Source organism: Alternaria alternata, assembly GCF_001642055.1.
Source record: "Alternaria alternata strain SRC1lrK2f unplaced genomic scaffold CC77scaffold_2, whole genome shotgun sequence".
NCBI lineage: Eukaryota > Fungi > Ascomycota > Dothideomycetes > Pleosporales > Pleosporaceae > Alternaria > Alternaria alternata.
In genome coordinates this window covers 525,594-545,706 of record NW_017306191.1, presented here as the reverse complement: position 1 = coordinate 545,706, position 20,113 = coordinate 525,594, and the positions used below count along the sequence as shown (strand labels likewise).

At 50.8% G+C, this 20,113-nt stretch overlaps 10 protein-coding genes across 10 annotated transcripts; 6 read left to right on the top strand and 4 right to left on the bottom strand.

Annotated features, from left to right (window-relative positions):
- CC77DRAFT_301790 (hypothetical protein) lies at positions 1–1,426 on the top strand. Its single transcript, XM_018531138.1, has one exon. It carries the CDS (start codon positions 435–437, stop codon positions 1,188–1,190), a length of 756 nt encoding a protein of 251 aa, XP_018390548.1. The 5' UTR covers positions 1–434; the 3' UTR covers positions 1,191–1,426.
- Positions 1,427–1,663: 237 nt separating this feature from the next.
- CC77DRAFT_1027764 (2-methylcitrate dehydratase) lies at positions 1,664–3,467 on the top strand (the record flags this gene model as incomplete). Its single annotated transcript, XM_018526390.1, has 4 exons — positions 1,664–1,933; positions 1,987–2,764; positions 2,821–3,005; positions 3,054–3,467. 4 exons carry the CDS (start codon positions 1,664–1,666, stop codon positions 3,465–3,467), a joined length of 1,647 nt encoding a protein of 548 aa, XP_018390547.1.
- A 978-nt stretch (positions 3,468–4,445) lies between these two features.
- CC77DRAFT_1056928 (hypothetical protein) lies at positions 4,446–6,347 on the top strand (the record flags this gene model as incomplete). Its single annotated transcript, XM_018527961.1, has 7 exons — positions 4,446–4,982; positions 5,034–5,122; positions 5,174–5,305; positions 5,362–5,419; positions 5,473–5,594; positions 5,643–5,917; positions 5,971–6,347. The coding sequence occupies 7 exons, from the start codon at positions 4,446–4,448 to the stop codon at positions 6,345–6,347; spliced, it is 1,590 nt and encodes a 529-aa protein (XP_018390546.1).
- Positions 6,348–7,609: 1,262 nt separating this feature from the next.
- Positions 7,610–8,530, bottom strand: CC77DRAFT_1056927 (hypothetical protein; the record flags this gene model as incomplete). The annotated part of the gene is made up of 1 exon (XM_018527960.1): positions 7,610–8,530. The coding sequence occupies one exon, from the start codon at positions 8,528–8,530 to the stop codon at positions 7,610–7,612; it is 921 nt and encodes a 306-aa protein (XP_018390545.1).
- Positions 8,531–9,543: 1,013 nt separating this feature from the next.
- CC77DRAFT_1004782 (NAD(P)-binding protein) lies at positions 9,544–10,534 on the bottom strand (the record flags this gene model as incomplete). Its single annotated transcript, XM_018523302.1, has 3 exons — positions 9,544–10,322; positions 10,373–10,425; positions 10,494–10,534. The coding sequence occupies 3 exons, from the start codon at positions 10,532–10,534 to the stop codon at positions 9,544–9,546; spliced, it is 873 nt and encodes a 290-aa protein (XP_018390544.1).
- Positions 10,535–10,880: 346 nt separating this feature from the next.
- On the top strand, positions 10,881–11,814 carry CC77DRAFT_926674 (hypothetical protein; the record flags this gene model as incomplete). Its single annotated transcript, XM_018533946.1, has 2 exons — positions 10,881–10,959; positions 11,012–11,814. 2 exons carry the CDS (start codon positions 10,881–10,883, stop codon positions 11,812–11,814), a joined length of 882 nt encoding a protein of 293 aa, XP_018390543.1.
- Positions 11,815–12,047: 233 nt separating this feature from the next.
- CC77DRAFT_1004780 (hypothetical protein) lies at positions 12,048–13,052 on the bottom strand (the record flags this gene model as incomplete). The annotated part of the gene is made up of 2 exons (XM_018523301.1): positions 12,048–12,814; positions 12,863–13,052. The coding sequence occupies 2 exons, from the start codon at positions 13,050–13,052 to the stop codon at positions 12,048–12,050; spliced, it is 957 nt and encodes a 318-aa protein (XP_018390542.1).
- Positions 13,053–14,013: 961 nt separating this feature from the next.
- Positions 14,014–14,500, top strand: CC77DRAFT_1056923 (ribosomal protein L37ae; the record flags this gene model as incomplete). Its single annotated transcript, XM_018527959.1, has 4 exons — positions 14,014–14,023; positions 14,075–14,154; positions 14,218–14,342; positions 14,437–14,500. 4 exons carry the CDS (start codon positions 14,014–14,016, stop codon positions 14,498–14,500), a joined length of 279 nt encoding a protein of 92 aa, XP_018390541.1.
- Positions 14,501–16,024: 1,524 nt separating this feature from the next.
- On the top strand, positions 16,025–17,884 carry CC77DRAFT_1037332 (fructose facilitator; the record flags this gene model as incomplete). The annotated part of the gene is made up of 1 exon (XM_018527059.1): positions 16,025–17,884. One exon carries the CDS (start codon positions 16,025–16,027, stop codon positions 17,882–17,884), a length of 1,860 nt encoding a protein of 619 aa, XP_018390540.1.
- Positions 17,885–18,426: 542 nt separating this feature from the next.
- Positions 18,427–19,629, bottom strand: CC77DRAFT_1004777 (hypothetical protein; the record flags this gene model as incomplete). Its single annotated transcript, XM_018523300.1, has 1 exon — positions 18,427–19,629. The coding sequence occupies one exon, from the start codon at positions 19,627–19,629 to the stop codon at positions 18,427–18,429; it is 1,203 nt and encodes a 400-aa protein (XP_018390539.1).
- Between the last annotated feature and the right edge of the window lie 484 nt (positions 19,630–20,113).

The window sequence follows — 20,113 nt, the reverse complement described above, 5'->3', positions numbered from 1 at the left end:
ATTTGTACACTACCTAGGTACATGTTACGTCCCAGCAAAGTCTATGGATTTGACATGCTTCTCCTTCCCAGTATCATTTCCGGATACTTCGCCATTCAGCTAATGTTTCAATTCGAAATCGACATACTCGGGCGTGCCTGGAACTTTGTTTTATTCACACGTGGTATGTGCGCTTACATCATGGGCCCCATGGATAGGATCCGCACACACAAGAATATGCAAAGAAAGGCTGAGCTTGATCAAGGCTTGAGAGACATCTTGGGAAAGCTGTCGAGAGAAAAACTGCGAAATATTCCAGAGTCACGCCTCAATGGCATCCATGCTTTACCCGTGGAGCTTTGGAGTCAGATCATCAACCATGTCCTGGACCTATGTTTCCAACCCAGAAGGCGGCAATGTCGTGATGTTTTCAGGGTACTGAGGTTACGCTTCGTATGCCGTACGTTGTGAGCCTTCCCAGCCATAAAGACAACAAACTGACGTTCGAGGTAGGTGCTTTCGACGAGGAGATACGACGGGCATTGCATCAGCGCTTGGGCCTGAACCAATTGCCATACTATCTTTTCCTGGCATACAACATAGAGACTTCGGATACTTCCCTTCGTAATGCATTCCTTGCATCGGCGCTATACCGCGAAACACAGCGTTGTTCTGAAAACGGCGCTATTCATCCCATAGCATATCGTATTAAGAACTGTGTTCTCGTGGCCCAACACCTATCGTTTGATCACAATGCCCAACGGGAGCAGCAATTGTACAAAAAATTCTGTACCTCCGCATCAGCATCGTACTGTTGTAGGAGATACATCTTCGACTTCCGATACGGGCCCAAAGAACCTGTTCTTGGCGTCGATAACCCTGGTGGCTTCGCAAGGGAAAGCGACATTCTTCTCGAAGTCTCTCTACTCGTCGCCAACGGCTACCAGCTTACAAAGGTGAAGCGGTGGATGGTGAGGCTTGGTAGGTTAGGACTCTTGGCTGGCTACAGGGAACATGCTATACCTCATCGCATTGTATCGGTAAGCGCACCGGTATGCGGATTGCGGATTCGTGATCCATGTACACTGGGTTCGCACGAATCTCTATCCCGTGAGGAAATTTACTTGGCACTCACTCAACCGTCATTGTCAAGTATGTGGGAGCGAGAAATTGATCAAGAGCTGGAGGAAATAGAAAGACAAATCTTGTAGGATATCCGAGACCTCTGGCGCTGATGTTCAGTTTCGGAGGCTCTGCGGCTCTGGGGAAGCTAAGCAGCAGGCATCTGGGAGCGGGCCCCAGCAATTATAGCCGAAGCGTACCTGCGGGATGGTGCGGGGTAGCAAGTTGAGTGAAGTGCGGGCAGGCATTCGCGCTCGAGATGGCAGGCGCGACAGCAGTCATTGAGCTATAGTAATAGACGCAGAATACGCGCGCAATGATACAGTTACTCTGTGAAGTCTGCTTCGCCGTTGCTGCGAGGCATTCTGCGCGGCTGGCGGATATGTACTGCCTCGGTTGAAGGCGGGCTATCCATCCTCCCGAATTCTGCGAGCCGAGCGATGCTCATCGTTTGCCCAGAACTTCCTCAAAAACCAACAGTTCCCTCAAAAGCGCGAAGTACGACTGTCCCTTTTCTCTACAGCTGCATTGACGTCGTCCGGCACGACAGACGCTAATCAACATGTCGGCCTTCAGTCGCAACCTGTGCAGTACCGCTTCACGAAACCTTCGATCACGGTCCAGCGTCGTAACGAGAGCTATAAGGCCAATTGCTCTGCGAACTGCTCCCTCGAACCCAATCACATCGCGAACAGCAGCTGCATCGTCCTTCTCCACCATGGCGTCCCTCAAGAGCTCCGTGCCACAGACGCTGAGCAAGCGCGAGTACGACCCTGAGATCAAGGACATGGCCAGCTATATCCACAACACCCCAGTCGACTCAGAGCTTGCGGTAGGATTACTTTGCCTTTCAGCGAGTCTCGCGGCTAATTAAGCTTCGTATAGTTCGATACCGCCCGCTGGGTCTTCGTTGACACGCTTGGCTGCGGTCTGGAGGGGCTGCGCTTCGAGCAGTGCAGGAAGATCCTCGGTCCTGTTGTGGAAGGCACAACCGTCCCCAATGGCTGCAAGGTACCTGGTACCAACTACCAGATGGACCCCGTCAACGGTGCCTTCAACATTGGCGCCATGATCCGATGGCTCGACTTCAACGACTGCTGGCTCGCTGCCGAGTGGGGCCACCCCTCAGACAACCTGGGGGCGATCCTCGCAACTGCCGACTGGATCACACGAACAAACAAGGCTGGAGGCAATCTCGGCAATGGCAAGATCTTCAAGGTCAGAGATGTCCTTGAGGCGATGATCAGGGCACACGAGATCCAGGGCTGCATGGCTCTAGAGAACTCGTTCAACAAAGTCGGTCTGGACCACGTCATTCTGGTCAAGCTGGCTTCCACAGCTGTCGTGTCCAAGATGATGGGCCTCAGTGAGGCTCAGACACGTGACGCCATCTCGCAAGCCTTCGTTGATGGCCAATCGATGCGTACCTACAGGCACTCGCCCAACACCATGTCGCGCAAGTCCTGGGCTGCTGGTGATGCTTGCCAGACGGCCGTCAACCTCGTGCTGAAGGTTATGAAGGGCGAGCAGGGTCTTCCCACTGTTCTCTCAGCGCCCACTTGGGGCTTCTACGACGTCAACTTTGGCGGCAAGCCCTTCCAGTTCCAGAGGGGTTATGGCAGCTATGTCATGGAGAACGTTCTCTTCAAGGTCTCTTATCCGGGTAATAATGCCCCTTTAAGCCAATTTTGATCCGCCGTATATGCTAATCGAGTCCAGCTGAGTTCCACTCCCAGACCGCCGTCGAAGCTGCGCAACGCCTCAACAAGAAGTTGGCGGCAATGGGCAAGAGCGCCAAAGACATCGAGGGTGTCGTGAACCGTACGCACGAGGCCTGCATTCGCATCATCGATAAGCAATTCAAGCCTATGGAGAACTTTGCTGACCGCGATCACTGCGTTCAAGTAAGTCTCACCCACCGTAGTTGCCTGCTCGTGCTGACATCATGGTAGTACATGGTCTCCACCATGTTCGTGTTCAACCGCCTTGAAGCCACTGACTACCCAGATGATAGTGAAGCCGCTACATCGGAACTCGTCGAGTCTCTCCGACAGCGCATTAGCTGTGTGGAGGACCCGCAATTCACCAAGGACTACCACGACCCTGAGAAGCGCACCATATCCAACGCGCTGACCGTAACACTCAAGGATGGAACCGTGCTGGAAGAAGAGGTTGTTGAGGCTCCTCTTGGCCACCGGTTGCGACGTGAAGAAGCAAAGCCTGAAATCCTCGCCAAGTACAAGAGGCATCTCGGCCCGCACTACCCGTCGCAACACGTTGACAAGCTTGTCGCATTGGCGCAAGACAGCAAGACGCTCGATAACATGGACATCGACGAATACGTCGATCTGTACGTGAAGAACTAGAGATTAAGCCTAGGTAGATTGGGTGACTTCGCGATGGACGCCTCGGCACGTCTGACGTTATCGCGTCCTCGCTAATGCAACCGGATGCAGTCGAATGATATTACGCTTCCACATTATTGCTTCTTTCTATATCCCTGTCTTTTTACCCAAAGGTCACTTCCAGGCGTCACACCAAAACACCGCATTGACCTCGTAGTATATTCTTGCAATATCCCGACCAAGTCGCGTGATCGTAGCCTGCCGACATATCTGTACGACCGTAATATCAGATGCGTTATGACGACGTCGTCGCGGCCGAGAAGTGTCTCCAGATCGATATCGAGGCTGTGGGGATGTCTCGCTGACCCAATGTTGGGCAGAAACTACCGACATAGGCCTCCACTAAGAGTGCCGCAAGAAGATTCTTGCTGGAACACAGATACCCGCAAGTCGCGGGAAGACAGACGCCGGATGAATCAGTACCTAACGGCAGTCTTTCCACGACAGAACGTGCTTAGTGCCATGGAAGCATTAGTTGCCGAGACGCAGATCCATCATGTGGAGGTAAGCTACTGAGGGCTAGGGTGCGGCTCAGGTTTCCTACTCTCCCCACGGGGAATCCTTTAATCCTTTACGAGCTGAGCACGGAGCGGATGTGCCGACTGCCACCTGGTTTGCCTTGAGACCTGTCTGGACGGGACCGCTGGCTTCGATGCTTACGGACATTGGTACCGTATACTCCAGAGATGAATTGTGGGATGGTGTCGTTGCAGGAATTGATGAGCCAGATGACACAACAGTGCGCCTCATGGCCGTGTCCTCAATAAGTACTTCTTGAGAGCTCCTAATCTAGCCTGTGCTCATTACCAATCTTTCTTCGTTGAACCCTCGTACATCGTTTATCAACCCTCTGCGGAAGTCACCCGTCCATCACCCCTGCCTTCCCGTCTTTCGCGCCTACACCTCTGGACCCTGGTGCAGTTATCGCCTACCAACGACATGTCAACCACATCGAGAACCGCCCTTACTGGCGGCAACAGCGCTGACTCGCTCGACGATGCGGAAAAGGGCATGTACGATAGTACGTTGGAGTTGACGGCACCAGGCTTCGTGTACATGGAGCAAAAAAAGCCGATACACATTGTTGCATCGTTAATGCCCGCCTCTCCCGTCCACCAAGGCATAACACCATGCACGAGTGTACCGGAACTGTCATTGTCTCTGCCATTAGGACGAAAACCTACCGATGCCGCTGAACTAGACACCACCGTGAAGAAGCCAGCTGGGGAGAAACCTCAAAAGCCAAAAATCAGCCGATGGATCCTGTTCGATCTTTGGTTCAACACATACAGAAAGTTCTTCACATTCGTCACCTTGCTCAACCTTACGGGAATCATCTTGTCCGCCTGCGGTCGCTTCAAGTACGCCGAGGAACACCTCGGTGCTTTGGTGTTAGGCAATCTCCTTTGTGCTATTCTGATGAGGAATGAACTATGGATGCGCTTCTTATACTTGGTCGCCATATATGGGCTGGGAGTACGTGCCTGCTTGCCCTTCAACCTGAAGTCTGCTGACCAGTCACAATAGTGGGCACCTGTATGCGTCAAGCTCGCTGCGACATCTGTTCTACAACATGTTGGAGGCATACATTCTGGATGCGCGTTGTCTGGTGCTGCGTGAGTCACTATTCTTGGACAGGATCGAAACAGCATTGACGTTAGAATTAGCTGGCTCGTCTACAAGTGTGTCGACATCATTCGATATCGTGCCGTACAACATCCTGCCGTGATTGCGAGCGGAATCATCACCAACTTTTTCATCATCGTCTCGGTGTTGAGTGCTTTTCCCTGGGTGCGCAAGTTAGTAGCTCCGATCTATGTCTAGCTTTGTAGCACCGTACTTACGCCCTTGTCAGCACCTATCACAACGTATTCGAGAAGCACCACCGATTTGTTGGATGGCTAGGCCTCGCAGTATGTAACCTCTTTTGTGGTCTTTCATCGGAACTTTTACTGATGTCTTCTAGATGACGTGGGTGTTTGTTATCATGGGCAATACCTACGACATCAAGCGCGGCGAGTGGAGGACTACCGCTCACAGCCTACTCAGTGCACAAGAGCTCTGGTTCGCTGTCTTCATGACAATATTGTAAGGAGTCTTACATGTTGTTTAGTTTCTTCTGCTGACATATCCAAGTGTCCTCATCCCATGGGTTACCCTTAGGGAGGTATCAGTCGAAGTTGAGATCCCTTCACCCAAAGTCGCTGTCCTCAAATTTGAGCGCGGCATGCAGCAAGGTCTCTTAGGACGAATCAGCCGCACATCCATCATGGAGTACCACGCCTTTGGTATCATCAGTGAGGGACGCGATGCCACCCACCATTACATGATCTGCGGTGTTCAAGGAGACTTCACAAAGAACCTTGTCGCCAACCCACCGAAGACTGTTTGGACGCGAGAGCTTAAGTTTGGTATGCATTCTCCCTGACTCTTATTACAGCTACATCTACTAACATAAAGGCAGCTGGCGTAGGTCACGCTTCCGCAATGTTCAAGCGCGGCATTCGCATATGCACCGGTACTGGCATCGGTGCTGCACTCTCCACTTGCATCCAATCACCTAACTGGTTTCTCATCTGGATCGGTTCCGATCAAGAGCGCACTTTCGGTCCTACAGTCACAGGCCTCATTCACAAGCACATCGAGCCCGAGCGCATGATTCTCTGGGACAGCAAGAAGAGAGGTGGACGCCCTGATACAATGGAGCTACTAAGAGATACGTGGAAAAGGTTTGGCGCGGAAGTCATCTTCATCACGAGTAACAGCCAGGGCAACGATGAGATGATGCAGGGGTGTGCTAAGGAAGGTATGCACGCTTTCGGCACCCTTTGGGACTTTTAGAAAAAGGAATAACAAAAGGAGGGAGACGAGTCCGGTAGGCATCCGGATATGAGGTATGAGATTTTTTGGACAAGCATATCAGCGTTACGCATTTACACATGGAGTTTAATATGGCATTTTTGCTCGTCTTAGAAGTGCTTGGGTAGACGGAGGGGCGTTTTTTTCCCTTGTACTCATGCGCATAATAGCAAAACATTAGGCATAATTACATCAACTTTAACATCAAACTTGCAAGTAATGACCTCTGGGAGCCACGGAGATTGTTCAAACACACAGAAAGCAAAGTGCAATCTCATAATTTGCTCTGGCAGGTTTGACGTGGTTACACCAGTCATCTACCAAAAGCAAAAGGCTGAGCAATGACCCCAGCCCCTGATTCAACGCCTCAACGTCCGCGTGCTATCTACCACGTACCATCCACGCAGTACCTACTCTTGGCCCCACATGAAAGATTCTTACAGCACCCGACTTCGTGCATACTCCGTCTCGCCGTTCCACCGATCGCCAAGTCAAGTTTTCCTCACGTGCAATAACAACCGGCTGATATAGGTACCTGATCCGCAAGAACCGCGCTAATGGGCCAATCTACAATTTATATAGATTGGGTGGCTGCAATTGGTGAAGATAGTGGGCTGCATCGAAGGCCCGTAGAATGCACATGCGGCACGTACTGCGCTTTCCATCGGCGATGGTGGAAGACGGGCGGAGGTACAAGTTTCATGTACCTGAGGCAATTGTGGCGCATCGTATCGTGGGGTTGGGCTGCGATGATATCGCTTCCGATGAGGTATTGTCGGAGCGGGATTCCGTTAGTGAAGAGTGCGGGTCTTGAGTCACGACGTCATGATTTGCGTTGTGGTGTATCAGAAAAGAAGGGCGAAATTGTTGGCTGTTATTTCGTTGATGGACAGCCCAGGAAGTAAACATATACTTTCGGCCTTCCTCGCTGCTCATCCAATCTTCAGGGTAGCCAAGTCTAGATAGAACCCTGGGCACTATTGACTTTTCATTGCATGTAAGATGATGAGCCATTTTGACAGTTTTTGGGCCGTACTTCATGAAGCTTGAAATGACCGTATCGATACAACCGTCTTCTGATGTAAAATCTGTACGTGGTAGTGATAGTATTATGAGTGACAGCAATTGCACTTGACGTTTGGTAGAGATCAATTCTGTTTGCGACGTTTTGCCATGGCATATGTTGCGTCGCACCAGAACAATACTCGATTTAAAATGGTTATTAAGATGTAATGTTCACATACCTAGAGGTGCTCATAGCCACATATTATGTAGTCAAAATCAACTCCTTGTTCCAGGAAGACATTCTTGATGTTCCAAAAGTCGAAGGGCAACGGTGCGCACTCTAACACATTTTCGCATTCCACGTGGACCCATTTTAGGTAGAGATCTTTCGTATCTGAAGGTAAGACACTAGAGAAGAGGCTGAGGTAGCCATCGTTGTACTCTTGGGATAACATGATAGGTAATATGTATAACGATAGCTCTTGCAGTCGGGGTGGAAGCACATCTCTCATTTGCGGGTACTGCCAACTTCCTTCGCCAGTGTACGTTGATTGAGGTTTCCCAAGGAGAGCCCAGAACGGCGTATAGAGTCTCTCTAGTGCATACGGTTTGTGAAAGCCGTCGATGCGCGTGAGGGTCATGCCTTCATAGTCGTATTCGCCCCTTTGATGAGGTTCAAGATATAGAGTACGCAGCGTGTCTTGCTGCTGCGCAAGACCAGACATGATCTCTGCCGAGCAGCTCAGAGGCATTTCTTCCACAGACCCGTTACTGTACTTGAAGCATGATAGCTCTCTGCAGGAGGTGATGAAAAGTCTGATAAGAGTACCAGAGATTTCGGCTTCATCAAGTGTGAGCGAAGCAACTGACGATGATCTGCTCTTAACTGGCCAATTTGCTTCGTCCTCGAATGGAATCTGACTAACCATCCAACTCAGACGAAGCGTTTGGAGCGTCGGCAGTAAGAACAGATAGGCCAGGCTAGTATCGAAACTGAACTGCATTTCTATGTCGAGAGTCTGCAGATTTCGGTAGAATGAATGGTCCATGCCGTTAAGTGGCGTCTTCCGGGCAACTTGAATGATGGGGATAAGCCATACCGGAAGTTCGTAACGCTGATCAATACTCGAAATACCGTAGAAATTGTGATGGCCATCCATAATGAAGGTCTATAGATCGGGTGAACTCGCAACAAGGAAGGCAAGCTCCAACTGAGCAGGGTCTTCATTAAGCGCTGTCTTTACGTCAACGGGGCAGTAACCCCACGTATTTAATTCTTGCTCAAGCTCCTCTCGTGGCCGCCATGGATAATCGTCCCTTGGTCTTGGAAATGAATAAGCATCTCTAAGTATCTCAATGTGCGTGGCCTTTCGTCGGATACTATGACCTTCTGTAAAAGCTGCAATAGGCTTATGAAATTTCCACAGACACTTTGTGTTAAGGACTTCCTTCGCGATGGGTCGCAGGCTGCGACATGTGTGTTCGAGAGCGTTGAGTGTTGAAAAAGCCTCAGAGTAGTTGTAGTAGTAGCGTTCAGTAGATTCCAGTATAATTTGCGGTTGCTGTGTGTCGAAGAAACAATCAAAAACGAGGAGAAGGATTTCAGCGGGTAGCGCGAGCAGCGGCGAATGACTATTGATAAGTTGATCAGGCATTTTGTGGTTTTATCCTCGTTCGTTGTTGTAGAACTGGAAATGTTACGTACAGCTGGCGGGCTTTGTCGTCCAGTAAGCGAGCACGTAGAGATCGGAGAGATCCCAACGCCTTCGCCTAAGCCCATTGTGTCCAGAAATTTGGGTAGATGCGTTACTTGCTTCAAACACACAACACACACCTCCCAAACAGAACTTTCGTTCGACCAACGTAAGGTTACACGATGGGTGGGCTTGTAGGTAGCGCGCACTGGAGCTACGAGGCCGGATAGACCTGGTACGTGTGAAATTGGCGACGCTAGCTTTGGACTTGTACGTATCTACGCCAACTGTAACAACATCGAAGTCAGCCATGTCTGTACTTCATGATTGAAGGACATTCGGAGTACAGTGAGCATTGGACAGAGAAATTTAGGCCTGGTTACATTTACGCCCTGCTCGTTTGTAGCGTATTGTGATGTCAAACGCCTATTTTTAATTGTTATGACTGGGGTGTAACCGCTTAAAGCAATTGTATGCCCTCATCGAATCTTCTTATCCGGCCCTGCAGTTCCCCTTAACTTGTTCAGATTGAACGTTGCGGTGAAGTAGTAATCAAGCACCGAAGTCGGGAGATATGTCCACGCGAACCATACAATCCAGCTCATCTTACCCTCCCATATCCATCTCGTCTTAGAGAAGATGCCATCGCCAGCGAGCACTTGCTTGACACAGCTGCTTGCATACTGCTTCGTGTCCATACCCAACTCCTGACTATGTACCAGTCTTCGCTCGTATTCGGCAGCAAGCGGTTGCATGTAGGAGCCCGGTGGCAGAGTGCGATGTGTTCGTGCGATGTTCGATTTGACGCCGCCAGTCACGACGTTGATAACGCACACACCGAGAGGAGCGAGCTCGACACGTAATGTATCCGAGTAGGCGTGCAGTGCTGCTTTGGCAGCATTGTATGGCGCACCCCAAACATAGGGCATGATACCAGCTAATGATCCCGTCTGTACGATAGTGCCCTTTGCCTCCACCACGAGTGGGGCAAACGTTCTGCACATCTCCATTACTGAGAAGACGTTTACCTGGAAGAGTTCCTGGAGCTCATCCTCGTCGTAGTCCAGCGCTGGGATAACGTAGTTACGTCCGGCATTGTTGTACAATACGTCAAGCTTGCCTCCGGTAATCTTGGTGACGCGTTTGTGCAATTCGCGTATCGATTCCTTGTGCGGGAGTTCGAGGGGCAGATAGGTGATCTTAGGGTGTGGAGACGTGTACTTGGACGGATCGCGGACGGTCCCTAGAACTTGGAAGCCTACAAATAACTTAGCAGCCGCAGAGAGTTGAGGCGAACACTATCCTCACCTCTTTCGGCGAATTCTAACGCGAGATAGTGTCCAATGCCGCCGGGCGTGCACCTGTTCGCGTCGGTTAGAGCTAAGAAGATCCTAAGCCTCCTACCGCCGCGCCAGATAGCAATACTCACCCTGTAATCAGCGCAAATTGTGTTCGCTTTCCTTCAGCCATTGCGAGTGTGTAGATGTATCAGCGTGTCGATCGTTGCAGGTTTCACAAGCTCACGATGCGCAATCTGATGATCCACGCCTCGGCTCTCTCTGCTGCTAGCGCGTCGACGTCACACAGGTCCCTGCTCGTATCAACCCACCAACGGAATTGACTGCTAGATCCTGCATGACTAACCAATGTTCCCGAGCGTTCCATTCGAGCCTAATTGAGTATGTTCCTTCTTGGATTCTCTTTCTTCTTTCCTTTCCTCTACTTCCGTCATTAAATCTCCTTCGTCATTCCGACTTGCCAATCCACTCCTGAAGCATCCTATAACCAATACTTGAGATACAAAGAGAAGAGCATCATGACATCGGCGGAATGGCTGGGCGAACGCATCCCGACACTTCTTCGCCCGACGATACTACTTTGCATTGCAGCATATAGTAAGTTGTGCCAAAAACGCCTTTCGGAGGGGTCATACTCATTCATACTCAGATTTCTTCATGGCAGCATTTGAAGTTGTATTCTACGACTGGCGCCCTTTCACCGTATTCAATCTCACCAAACTTCGTTTCAAGGGCTTCGCCCGCCTCTGGAAAAACAATGGCCAAGCAATGTCTGCCGAGATGCCAGGCCCTACGTTCTCTCTTTTAGGCCAATGTAAAGGTGTGGTCCTCGATATCGGTCCTGGATCTGGAGAAGTGCTTTCGCGATTCAACCCGGATCTTATCACTGCTATTTATGGGGCGGAGCCAGCTGAGGACTTGCATCCAGGACTAGTAAAGAACGCAGAGAAGAGGGGCTTCGGCAGCAAGTTTCATGCTATGCTCTGTGGTGCGGAGCCTGAGAGTCTAATCCCAGCATTGCATAAGAGCGGGATTCTGGATGTCAGTGGCAAAGGTGGATTGGCGTCGGATGGTGTGTTTGATGAGATTTGCTGCACTCGCGTGCTTTGTGGTGTTCCACATCCCGAGCAAACCATAAAGGGACTCTACAATCTTCTCAAGCCTGGCGGCCGGATGGTGATCTGCGAGCACGTGGCCAATCCTTGGAGGACCGAAGGCAGAGTGGCTGCCCGGTTCATGCAACTCGTGTATACAATCCTGGGCTGGCCGTTCTTCATGGGTGGATGCGAACTTCAGAGGCACACGCCAGAATTCTTGAGGGATGCAGGTGAATGGGACAAGTTTGATCTGAAATACTATGGTCCAAAAGACTGCATACCGTTCGTCGTTGGGGAGCTGATCAAGAAGAACGGGTCGCTGGACAAGAGTTACGCCGAAGCTGTCAAGGAGTAGTTGGAAAGACAGGTCATCCTGTAGGCGGGGGCTCATTCACAGTCGAAAACAGAAAGCGAGACGGATATAGAGTGTAATTGGTAAGAATGTTATGAGCGTGTTAAAACCTTGGTCAAGAGACCAAGTCGGTCATTGTAGAATCGCTGTAAATTTATGAAAAGAGAATCGTCGAAGCGGTTGCTGAAAGGACACTAATATCAATGTTGTTCCATTGCTGCATGCTTCCCTACTACCTATACAAATATGAAGCTGACGATGGCCAATAGGGAAGCCATGCCCCATCTTTGGCAGCGTATCGTTACTGGGGCAGCATTTGCCGTTTGCTCTGCCGCAGTAGTAGCTGTTGAAGAAATTGTCCCATCCGCACTGGACAAAACGATCGTTGAGACAGTTGCCGATGGCTCTGCTGCCGAAGAAGGAAGGTCGCTTAGTAACGCGGTATTCGAGTTCGCTGGGCTTCTCGACGATGTTGGCGCGGGTGTGGGCACAACACTCGCAGTCGCGTTCTCTGGACTCAATATCGTTGATACTTCGACTGCTGTACTTTTCGCAGGTCTCGGTGTAGGCAGGTTACTGGGTAACGCTTCTGCATTGCCGCCCGTACAGTCGGCCTCACCCCCAAGCTTCACAACCATACCAACCCCAGCCATAGCATCCCCCAATCCATTATCGTTCTGAAATTGCGCAACATCGAAGGCCTCGTTATCTCCTGGCAATTGCAGATCCGTGATTTCTTTCCTACCGGGGTTCGTATACATCAAGAAACTATATTGCCGGTTATCGCCCTTTTCTTCAACAGAGCCCGGAGCGATGTAGTCAAGAAGAGCGGGAGAGCTAGTATTGATGTTGGTGATTTCGAAGTTGTACTTGAAGTTCGCGCGGGCGTAGTGGAGTCTTCGAGAGTCTGGGCACGTAGTGTCGACCATGATGATCGTGTACAGCGTGCTAGAAGAGATGCCACTGCTGTCACCAAGGGCGAATGTAGGCTCTTCTGCTACCGCTGAATAGGTGTAAGATTTCCAGCCTGATATCGAGATGAAGAACTAACCTTCTTTCTCAAACACCGTTCCATCCTTGAAGCCATTTACTGCATCACCTGTGAATGAGACTTGCACTTCGTCGCCGTCTGGTCGGAAGCCAGATTGAAGATCATCGGGTATGATGGTCTCATCTTGGGCTACGGTGAATGTAAGGAGAGCAGCGATAAGTGTTGCATGTCTGAGGTAATGGATGACCATGATGTGCAGACTAGGGAATAGAAAGGTATTGATGATAGATGGGAAGAATTAGGCTCAGATATGTTTCGATAAACAACCGTCTTTGCTCTCTGGTAAGCTGTAGCTGCAGGATATATACATCCTCGACCATCTTGACATTCTGCCCAGATCAAGTCCAAGACGGACATTTGCACCGCCTACACGGCCCCAAACTACCCGTTGCGCCCCAGACTCTGCAAAGGCTGTTGCTCCTGGAAGCCGTACGTCAAAATAGAGCTCAGCAATACATATCTGTTTGATCGCCAGACGATAAGCGCGCAGGATCGCAGTATTTCCGGTTTTAGCAGTCTGTTGGCGCCTGGGGCTGCTTGTCAGCTGTTTCAGTTTCATCTTGATCCGGGATCCAGACAGCCGGGCGCTTCCCATAGAGAATCTGACTTTGGGCATCTTGCGCAGCTGCGCCGCATCGTTCATTGACTCCTTTGTTTGTGATGAGTAAATGGGACATCATGTTGCCCTAGGTAGCTGATGCGGAAGTATAGCTGCCAAAGCTATGAAGTCTTTGAGAAGATCTACGGCGGACGTCAGGCGGCTTCTGTGGGTGCCATCTCTAGGTCGCTGAATATGACATTTTGACATTTCTTTGTGTGGGAGTGGACATTGCTCCTTTTGGGGTGAAGATGTGGGGATGATTTGGCAGAATCAGCAGAATCCGAGATTCGGCAGAGATGCAGAGCACAGAAACCACTGCTATATTGTGCTAACATGCTATTAGCCTTTGTTGTAAAAGCGGTAAAGACAATATATGTTGCTTCGAGAAGCAAATGGAATGCTATGCTCTCGTGTTGGCAGGCCCGGAGGTGGTTGTTCCGGTACCGACGTCACGTGGACACTCGCTTAGCATTTTCGCGCAACCCACGCAAAGTCTCGACGAATCCGACACCTTGACCCATCTACATCGTCAACTCATACAACCGCCAAAATGACGAAGCGTACGACCCCCTTAGCCCTTGGATATAGATAGTTATTGATTGCGATTGCAGGCACAAAGAAGGTCGGCATCACCGGAAAGTACGGTACCCGTTACGGTGCCTCGCTCCGTAAGCAGGTCAAGAAGATGGAGGTGCGCACACCCAAACAAGCCCGGTACAGCCTCAGAAGAACGAGTCGCTCACACCCACGATAGATCACACAGCACGCCCGCTACGTCTGCCAATTCTGCGGAAAGAACGCTGTCAAGCGTGAGGCCGTCGGTATCTGGAACTGCCGATCCTGCCGCAAGACCACCGCCGGAGGAGCCTACACCGTCTCGTAAGACTCCCCGCATATCGTCGAAGTCTTACGCCTTCGTCGAAAGACTCGCTATGTCTGTGCAGAACAGAACAGTGCTAACCGCCATCCACAGTACTCCCGCTGCCGCCGCCACAAGGTCAACGATCCGTCGTCTCCGTGAGATTGCTGAGGTTTAAGGGAACATTGGGCACTGGGGTGGAGTTCTTCGAGCGTTTTCTCTGCATCGGCAGTCATGATCCGATAAAAGGGCTCATTGCAGCATTCGGATGCCGGTCTCATAACGATCATGGGTTTATCAGGAATTCACACAAAGCAATGGCACCATCATGACAAAACAAATATTGTCGTTGTTCTTGCCCTGCGGCAATGTTGTGACGAATGCATTGCTGATTCGGTGAGAGGTTCGAACGTGTCTTTCTGCGGCTCGTCCTGTCGTCTCGTATCCTGTTCATCGGTCTTAGCCATGTTACTAGTCTTACAGGTCCATCACATTCCTGGGGTATACAGCGGTACCGTTGTGGTCGGCATGCTTACCATCTTTACTAAAAAGATCTGCGTTAGTGTCATCATCTTGACACCTACAAGAACGGCGATCGTCGTTGACCAGGGACATGGTCACACAACCAAAGTGACATGGTCACGATACCTTGCATCGCCACTCGGACTCAATAGGCCACGGGTAGTCATTGGACTGAGAGAAGTCTAGCCTGCGCGGATGCAAACGTACCACTACTCAACCACATGTGACCTGAAATCTCGACAAGCCATCCATGATGTTTCGTCCGCGGCTTCACCCAGTCCCACGTCATCCCGTCTTACTCTTCAAACTCCATACCTGCCAAGAGATATGCTAAAGAGATAATAGGGAAGGTGTGAGGTAGTAGGGCTTGTCGTCCCAGTAGTTGATATTCTCCCAACAGTGAAACAGGTACGAGCAGAAGGTACATCCATAGTGTGTTACAGTTCTATATGTTTGACACTATACAGGACTAGCGACCCTCCACGCAATGCTATCGCGTGGGATAGTGAGGCACATAGTGGAGGTAGCGATACGACGATCATCGATATGATTGAAGTCTTACACGAGGAACCTTTGGATCAGACCACTGAACGCCGTTGCACGCGTGCTCGGACACGCGCGGCTGCCGAGGATTAGCCCGAGATCTAGGCTTGCTTAAAACGTGTTATGCAGTGTGCAAATTTTGGCTTAAGGCTACCCACATACGACGTCATGCCGCCATCCTGCCGGCCGGACCGCCCACTAAGTGGAGTTCCGCAGAGCCTCAACACCAAACTCTTCTCACAGTCTTGGAACGCTAGAGCGCATAGTGTCCGTACACGTTAGAGATAGCAGATTTTTCTCGTCCGATACACTATCTGACGGCACCGAGCAAATCTGCTGAGCAGTTATGCACAGGCACTATGACGTCGAATGTGAAAACACATGGATACCCCCTTACCACGGCTCAGCATTCTCGTGCCAGCCTGTCGGGTGTTTACGGTCAGGCCATGAATAGGGCGAATGCCATCCCACACCGCCCCTAGTGGCCAACGATGCCGGTACCTCGCCGGTGTTGATAAGCAGGATGTACACATCTGCTTTCGCTCCTAAATACCATATATCTCCCTAATTACGGTCGTCACTCCGCGTCCTTTTCTTTGCTTCCCCAAAGACTTCCCCACTTTAAATCTTGATCAACATGTCTGGGTACTACGGTCCATCCTTTAATCACAAGTCCTCGAGACCTCCATCCCTGGCAGCGTCAAGAGCGAACTCATACTACGCAGCTCGGAGTGCTCCTGTTACGCCTCGAAATGGCTCGATTACCACACCACGTAATGCTTCCATCGCCGCCACTATCGCCGGCACGACAGCGAACCAGACTGCTGCCAACACCGCGGCCAATACAGGTCCTTCAACACCCGCGTTGCTCTCGAGAGTGAACAGCAAACTAGAAAATGGAGCCAACGGAAAGGAGGAAACCCCTTCAATGAACTCGGAGATACTGCGCAACGAGAAGGGTGAACTCATGATTGGAAGGATTGCGGGCGGCAAGCATCTCACTGATGATGTTGAAGACATCGACCCAGCTTGCGGCGAGATCAAGAGAGTCGACATCGATATGCCTCTTACGCTGACTGAGATGGTCAACCATGAAGGCAAGGAGTACATTGTCCTTAGCTTTGCTACTGGCGACAAAGAAAACCCGTTCAACTGGAATCCTTGGTACAAGCGCAGTATTACCACATTGCTGAACTTGATGACGCTTTTCATCGGTCTCGCGACAACGGCATACAGTTCAGGAATCGGAAGGATGTGCGAGGAATTCGGCGTTGAAGAAATCTATGGCCAGCTTGGGTTGTTTACTTTCAACATCGCTTGTGCCATCGCGCCCATGGTACTAGCTCCCTTCTGTGAGCTTGTCGGCCGCAAGATCGTATACGCCAGTGCTTTCCTTTGCTTCTCGCTCATATTCATCGGTCTCGCGCTCGCAAAGAACATCTCCACAATCATCGGCCTCCGTCTACTACTCGGTCTCTTCGGTTGTGTCGGCACCATTCTCGTCGGTGGAACCTTCGACGACATGTACGAGCCTCACAAGCGTGGTCGCCCGATGGCCATGTTCGCCTTCGTCGCCATCTTCGGTACTGTCGCCGCTCCCATCTACGCCGGCTTCATCGACCAATCGCTCGGCTGGCGATGGGTTGAAGGTATTCAGGGTCTCGCCAACATTCCTCTCTTGATTCTCATCTTCGTCGCCTTCCCCGAGACTCGTGGCGGTGCTAAGCTACACAAGCGAGCCAAGCAGCTGCAAAAGGCGACTGGCGACGACCGCTATGTCGCAGAAGACGATATCTACACTCCCGACGTCAAGTCCATGCTTAAGGCTTCATCCGTGAAGGCTATCCGCATGCTTGTTACCGAACCCGTCGTATTCGCCTTCGGTCTCTGGATTGCCTTCTGCTGGGCAGTAGTCTTCCTGTTCCTTTCGGTCATCCCTATCACCTTCACTGAGAAGCGTGGTTGGTCCGAAGGTGTCAGCGGCCTCCCATACATCTCCCTCGCCGTCGGTACTTTCCTCGGATGGGCCGCCCATCACCTCCAGATGCGCAAGTACAACCAGCTACAGGAAGACCCTAATGTCCGCGTCGTTCCCGAACATCGCCTCTACGGTGCCATGTTTGGCGCTGTCTGGCTCCCTGTCGGTCTCTTCATCTACTCTTTCACGCAATACGGATACCTGAGCTGGGTTGGTCCCGTCATCGGTCTCGCACCCATCGCATTCGGTATCTTCTTCGTATTCGAGAGCACATACTCCTACACTGCCGACTGTTACGGCGAGACCTCATCTTCGGCTATCGCCGGTCAGGGATTGATGAGGAACACCCTTGGTGCTGTTACGCCACTTTTTGCGAGCGCGTTCTTCCACAACGTGGGCAGTCAGTACGCAGGTCTCATCCTTGCCATGTTCGGAACAGTCCTGAGTTTGATTCCATTCGTCATGTTCAAGTATGGACATCTGCTCCGCGCAAGGAGTAAGTTGGCGAAGGAATACTAGAAAGAAGAGAGTTTTGTAGTTGATAGCGCATTAGCGTAGCATAGCCATTGATTTTATCGTTACATTGATATCACAACTCTCATCATGTGCTTCCGATTAACTCGCATGATTATAGTGACAATAATAGGCATAAGGTGTGGTTTCCTATAACTCTTAGCTCGTACGCGAAACAACGACTAGAAGCCGAGCTTGTTACCAACATGGTATAGAGCTTATCTATTTGCCTAATTGACTGCAGACTGAAGCATATAGCTAAGTACATCTCGGGCTTGACCAAGCCAGCAGCAAAATATGGCAATCGTGACATCAGCATCGAATGGCCTTCGCTTTGCGACATCTGATCCCAGTTAATACCGTAGTCTTGCCCTTGTGGAGCTTTCTTTGATATATCAAGCTGAGCAAATGAGCAATGGCATCCGCCGACAAATGAGTGGCACCAGTCGGGAAAGCTGGCCAGACCACGTTTACTCCACCCTGCCTGACCCTCCACTTCCAGGCCTACCAGCACTTCTAGTCTTTACCTTGCTCTTCATTCTCTGCGCCTACACGAGCTTTTCAGTATCTTCCGCTGACTTGGCCCTAGCATATGGTTTGCGGGCTCGTTTGGGCGGCACCACGCGTTGATCGTCTGACCGACTGGAATCCGAATTTGTTCCTTCTTCTTTGATGCTGTGGCTGGTCGAACGTTTCTGCCTCTTGCCAGGACGTGCGGGTGGCTGCTTAATTGAACTCAAACCGGAGATTCGGGCAAGTTTTCGCTTCCTCAACTTCACCGAAACCGACATTGACCTGGTCGAAGATGCTTCATCGTCCGAGCTGTTCAACTTTTTCTTCGATTCGTATGTCTTACTCTCCGAGTCGCTATCTGTATCAGAGCTTGTGGACTTGTTGATGTTTTGCTCCCGGTTAACTGGATCAGTGTTCGCTAGCTCAAGCCGCCTTTGTTTGAGATAGTAAGTCAAATCGGTAGCCTTATCTGACTTTGTAGCTTTGACCTCCTTCAACAACCCAGCCAACATTTCGTCTGGGCCTTCTTGGTCAGAGTCGATGGCGCTTGTAGGAGAGCTACCCGTGTTGCTGCTAAGCTTGTCGCTAACGAAATCTGAACCGCCGTCGGAGTCTTCCTGGTTGGCCAAGTCCCGATATCCCTGCGTTCTCTTGAAGACATCACTCACCCCATAGCTGGCTCCTTTGGCGTTTGGTATGACAATCGCTTGAGGTATGACCGGGCTGTCTTTTGGGAAGTCTTCTCGAAGTGTTTTTGTCTTGCACCAGTCATACGACTCTAGACTGTTTCGTTCGAGTGTAGCGTCCACGTCACAAGCTGATGAACCGAGAGCGTCACTCAACTGCAAAACCTTTGTTGCCATCTCAGTTGAATATCCCTCTGTCCTTCTCATCAATCGACCGATGTACCTGCTCAAGTCTACTTTGATAGTTTGATCTCTCCAAGTCTTCCCCTCGATGTCTTTGACGTTGTTCTCAATAACTTCCAGGGTTGATATGTGGAAATCGCGTTGGCCATTTGCAAATTGGGTCACCAAAGCTAGGAGCTCAGCCATGCGATGCTCTGAGTACTGGACTCGTTGGAGTAACACAAGTGTGTCTGCATGGGCGTCGGTTTCTTCCTTGAGCTCGGTCGACTGAGCACGATTTTCTCCAGTTGCCTCCTGCCCTTCTTCGTCCGAACTGGATGGAATGGAGTTCTTGGTAGGACGGAAGCCGGGTACGCGGTTGATATCCATGTCGATCGTCTGTCCTGAGTCTTTCTTCGCGACTGAAGACACTCGGTTGGACGATTCAGGCCTAGACTCAGGTTTCCTGGTCGGAGTATGCTGGAGCTTATGCTTGAGCCCTTGTCAGTAACTGGATCGTCGCTTGAGTCACCAGCGGGCGTTATAGAGCCGTGTGTTGGACAGTGGGGGCTACGAAACGCCTCACTTGCGTGACCGAGGCGCGGATCGCCAATAACGTACTCTTTCAGCACGTGGGTGTCCTCTTGTTCGTTCTGGTTATGTTGCAATACGAGCAAGACCATGTAGACCTAAGTATCTACGCGCAGGATTGCGCGACTCGGTCTGTATGTGTAAGAGAAAAGAAATCTCAGGATGTGCCGCGCTTGACCGCAGGTAAGTGCCGACACGAGCAAGAGCAGCACTTGGTTGGCGCTAGAAACCTTGTAGATAGTCCGTTTGCTCGTCTTCACCTGGGGTTTGGAATCGTACTTCA